The 4,873-nt window shown below is 48.9% G+C and overlaps 1 protein-coding gene across 1 annotated transcript in view; it reads left to right on the forward strand.

Moving 5' to 3' along the window:
- The window catches only part of EXOC4 (exocyst complex component 4), a 390,906-nt gene that overhangs the window by 329,220 nt on the left and 56,813 nt on the right, over positions 1-4,873 (forward strand). The window contains exon 13 of the mRNA XM_009998103.1: positions 3,274-3,429. Coding sequence (XP_009996405.1) covers positions 3,274-3,429 — 156 coding nt within the window. The remainder of the gene's footprint in view (positions 1-3,273; positions 3,430-4,873) is intronic.

Genomic DNA, 4,873 nt, shown 5'->3' on the forward strand with positions numbered 1-4,873 from the left:
GGAATAATTACATAGGAGTTTGGGAGAAGGTGGGGGAGGGGAGGTGTTTGAGAGGAAGAGTTCTGAGCTGTGCTAAAACATGTCACCCTGGTTTGTGACACTTTACTCAAGGCCCTGCATTAGATTGACATTGATAAGAAGTTACAGAGGTTGAGAAGTGACTGAGATGCTAGAAGGAAAAGGTGGGGAGAAAGGAGTTTCTCATTGATGGGGAAAGCTGGATGTCTGAGGGAGGTTGGGGTTGTGTACCTCTCTGATTAACATCTTCCTTAATGAGGGGGATGTGTGGAGCAAAGCCAACCCAGCAATAAAAATGAGGGGGTGTTGCAATCACAGGAAAGAATGAGGACAGAATTCCAAGGGACCCACACAGTGGTGGCCATGTCCCAGCATCCAGTCATTTGGAGCTCCCTACTGATTTCAGTGGGGAATTTTTCTGAGGGCTCCAGTGGCTCATGGACCCACGAAAGGTGAGAAAAGCAGGAATCATGTGGGTTAAGCTTTCAGAAAACCCTAAAAAAAGTGAGGACACCAAGTTCAACTTGCTGTGGCAGCTGGACAGCCTCTCCTCTCTCCTCCCCCTTCCAAAAAGCAGGAGGATGTTTTAGGACAGCAGATCATGAGGATCACAAAACCAGTGAGGTGGGTCTGTCCTCTGAATAGCTCTCTCAGACTTCCAAAGATGACTTGCATCCCTAGACACCTCAAGGGTTAGGATAAGGCTGTAAATAATTGAAGAGAGTAAATACTGGAAGTGGTGAGGCTGCTGGAAAGGGACATAACAGGGAGTAATGGGATGAAAGTGAGTAAAATAAAACACAAGATTTTTATTTTTGTCCACGAGTTGGATTTGTTCAGCTGTGAAATAGACTCCCAAGGGAAGGAGACTATTGCTTTAGTCATTTAAATCTGGAGGGGACAAAGCACTGGCTGATCTCTTCCATGGAACAGTTGTCTTGCCTTGGCAGAGGAATGCCCAGATAGCAACAGATGCAAGTTTTTTCCATCTCAGATGTCAGAGATTTTGGTGGAGCACTTTTTTTTTTCCCCATTGGCTTTGGGTGGGGTGGAAAGAAGAGGAGACCTTTCTTCCTAAGTGAAAAAAAAACCCCAGTTCCTAACAGCAGCAGGAGGCCAAACAGAAATGTTGACACTGAGGTCTCCTGTGGCTGGAAACAAAATGGGTTCGTTTGTCTGTGGCAGATTGAATGTGAAATGTAAAGAGAAGGAGGGTTTGTCTGTGGGCACATGTGACACAAATCATCTGTGCTTACTGAGCAGAGGTTGCTTTCTTGGTGGTAGGTGAAAGGAGTGGCAGGTTGGTCCATGCTGGTGGGACAAGAAGTCATCTGCTCTGTTTTCAAGAGAGATCAGTGTTGGCTCCTACCTCAGTGCCTTTTACACTGGTTTTCTCTTCAAAACACAGCTACTCACTCTGTTGTTGCTCTTGTTTCTATGTATTGACCAAACCATCCCTTTCATGAAATGTAAAACAAGAGCAGTGAATCCACATAACCCCTTAGAAATGTGTGAGGTCTTGATTTTGATCATGCCATGACCCTTTCCAAAACCACCACCTGGAGCTTAGTGACAGCTCTGGGCACCAGTTTGTCCCATGCAACGTCCTGGCTTGGGATCCAGAAGTGTGCAACCAAATAAATGGCTCTACAAGGTCCCAGGCTGAGCTGATGTTGGTTGGGCCAGTACAGATCCATCCATCCATACTGCAGCACCCAGTAACTCCAGTTCTTGGTTGCCAGATCCAGGTTTTAATCTCTGCATCTTTTTGATGCACAATGTTTCTGTCCATGTTGGAGAAGCCATTTCTTCTTGAGGGACAGTGACAGAAAAAGATCTGTCTGGCTTTTCCACCTCTTCACCTCCTTGCATTGTAGGGCACAGCAAACATGCATTATTTCTGGGTGTCTTGTAACCTGATGAGCAAGAGGTGGTGGGTGCTACAGTGAGCCCAGAGGAGGGCATCCAGGCTGGGGAAGGGTCTGGAGAACAAGCCATATGAGGAGCATCTGAGGGAACTGGGTTTGTAGAGAAAAGGAGGCTGAGGGGAGACCTTTTGGTTCTCTGCAGCTGCCTGAAAGGAGGTTGGAGCCAGGTGGGATCAGTCTCTCCTCCCTGGTAACAAGCAACAGGACAAGAGGAACTGGCCCCAAGTTGCACCAGAGGAGGTTTAGATTGGGTGTTAGAATAAACTTCTTCACTGAAATGGTTATTAAACACTGGAACAGGTTGCCCAGGGAGATGCTCTAACTCGTCACCATGTAAGGACCTCCTAGAAGAGCCTTCCAGGTGCTCACCAGAGGAGGAAATCAGTGATAGGCTCCAGAAGGAAACACCAGCACCCCTAACTCCCACTTGCCTTTTCCAAGAGATTGAAAAACATCTCCCAGATCCTTGCTGTCTCCTGAGCCACCCAGGAGTGAGAGAGGACTTTCCCCTCTCTAGTCACCAGTGAAGTTGCAAACATTGACAAGGACTATGCTGAGGGTTGTTCTTCAGCAAACCCAACACACCAAATAGACTCCTAATAGACACCTAATAGACTCCTAATAGACACCTAATTGACTCCTCCAAGTACCCTGTCCTGCAGTTGCCAGTGAGGAATTCAAATTAGTTCCACTGCCAAAAATATGACACAGGGAAAATCTTCATAATTGGAATGTGCTGTGATCTTTGACTTGGTTTCACACATCCATGCAATGCAAGCTGAGATCTGTGTTATTAGATGTTTTGCATAACTGGAGGGAAGATCCTGGCCCCTTCATTTCCTTCCATTGCTTCAGACCTGGTCCCCAAACTGGGCCAGCTGGTGTGCAGTGAGCTGGTGGCTTCCACCCAGGTCTTCCTGGGCAGGTGTCCACGTTGCAGTCACAGCACAGATCAGCAGTGGCTGGAGAGTTCAATTGAGATTGCAGAGAACCAATGAGCCTTGAGAAACTGCCTTCACTCTCTCCTAGTACAGAATGACCTCCTCTGGTCGTGTAAATGGTTGCAAGTTGAATGATTTGAAGGGTGGGGAGAATATGGCCCTTTTTCCCTTGAAGGACAGTGCATCAAGTTGTGAGGTGGAGACCATTTGATATCCTGCCCAGCCCACGTTGCTGTGCCCTCCATGCCAACTTTTTGGGTCATTCCCTTTTTTGGAGCCCTTCCTTAATGCCCATTTGTGTGTGATTGGAATGAATGTGGGCAAAATGGTGTGAAAAAAACCACCATTTGCTTTGAATAATGTTGTGGTTGCTGCTCTCCCCCCAGGAGCATCGTGCAGTCGGATGAAAAGCTGGTGATCAGTGCATCCTGGGCTAAAGATGATGATATTAGCAGGCTCCTGAAGTCTCTGCCCAACTGGAGCAACATGGCTCAGCCCAAGCAACTTAGACCCAAGAGGGAGGAGGAGGAAGATTTCATAAGGTAAAATATTTTACAAAGTCACGCAAGGGTTTCAAGGAGAGTAGCAACGATGGTAAAACCTGCTGGAAAGAGAAGAATCCTGGTGTTTGTGTAGCTGTTGTGTCCCCAGGTGTGAGAAGAAGTTGAGATGTGGTCTTTCCTCATGTGGAGCCATGAGACTTGAGTCCACTTGCCATTAAGTGGTGTGATTTGCAAGGTCCTGCACCTGGGTCGGTGCAACCCCAGGCACAAATCCAGGCTGGGGGGAGAAGGGCTGGAGAGCAGCCCTGAGGAGAAGGACCTGGGGGTGGGAGGAGGAGAGAAGATGGACATGAGCCACCAGTGTGTGCTGGAGCCCAGAGGGGCAGTTGTGTCCTGGGCTGCACCAAGAGAAGTGTGGCCAGCAGGGCCAGGGAGGGGGATTCTGCCCCTCTGCTCTGCTGAGACCCTGCCAGGAATTCTGTGTCCACCTCTGGAGCCTCCAACACAGGAAGGACATGGAGCTGTTGGAGAGAGGCCAGAGGAGGCCCCGAAGATGCTGGGAGGGCTGGAGCAGCTCTGCTCTGGAGCCAGACTGGGAGAGTTGGGGTGTTTAGCCTGGAGAAGAGAAGGCTCCAGGGAGATCTTAGAGCAGCTTCCAGTGCCTGAAGGGGCTCCAGGAAAGCTGGGGAGGGGCTTTTCATCAGAGAGGGCAGTGATAAGACAAGGGGTGATGGTTTTAAACTGAGAGAGGGGAGATTTAAGTTAAATATCAGGAAGAAATTCTTCATTGTAAGGGTGGTGAGGAGCTGGGATGGGTTGCCCAGGGAGGTTGTTGATGCCCCATCCCTGGAGGTTTTTAAGGCCAGGTTGGATGAGGTTTTGTGCTCATGGCAGGGGGGTTGGAACTTGATGATTTTTAAGGTCCTTTCCAACCTTAACGATTCTATAATTCTATGATTTTAAAGCCAGGCACTGGCTTTGCTGGACTGTGAGTGTCCTGTGTGTTGCCTGGATTTAGTTCTGTTGATAGAATTGAGAAATCATGAAGGAAGTGACCTACTTGAGGGATGTTTCTGGGCTTTGCTTATCAGTGGTGTGATGTATTGGTGGATAAACCATCCTGAAGCTCTTTATCCTTCAGGAGAAAGGAGAAAGCAGAGCTGCTTCTCACGTGGAACAAGGACAGCAGAGATGGAGATCATAGTTTATTAAGGGGCTTCAGTGGCAGGGCTGCCTTGCTCCTTTCCTGCCCTTATTGCTCATTTCTGCTGCTGTTGTTCAGATGTGGCTGTCTGAAGAGTCATCACAGAATCTCAGAATCCCAGGGGTTGGAAGGGACCTGGAAAGACCATCCAGTCCAACCCCCCTGTCAGGGCAGGGTCACCCAGAGCACATCACACAGGACCCAGGGGGGTTTGAATGTCTCCAGAGAAGGAGACTCCACAGCCTCTCTGGGCAGCCTGGCCCAGGGCTCTGTCACCCT

The sequence above is a fragment of the Chaetura pelagica genome, unplaced genomic scaffold, assembly GCF_000747805.2.
Source record: "Chaetura pelagica isolate M959 unplaced genomic scaffold, ChaPel_1.0 scaffold224, whole genome shotgun sequence".
Lineage (NCBI taxonomy): Eukaryota > Metazoa > Chordata > Aves > Apodiformes > Apodidae > Chaetura > Chaetura pelagica.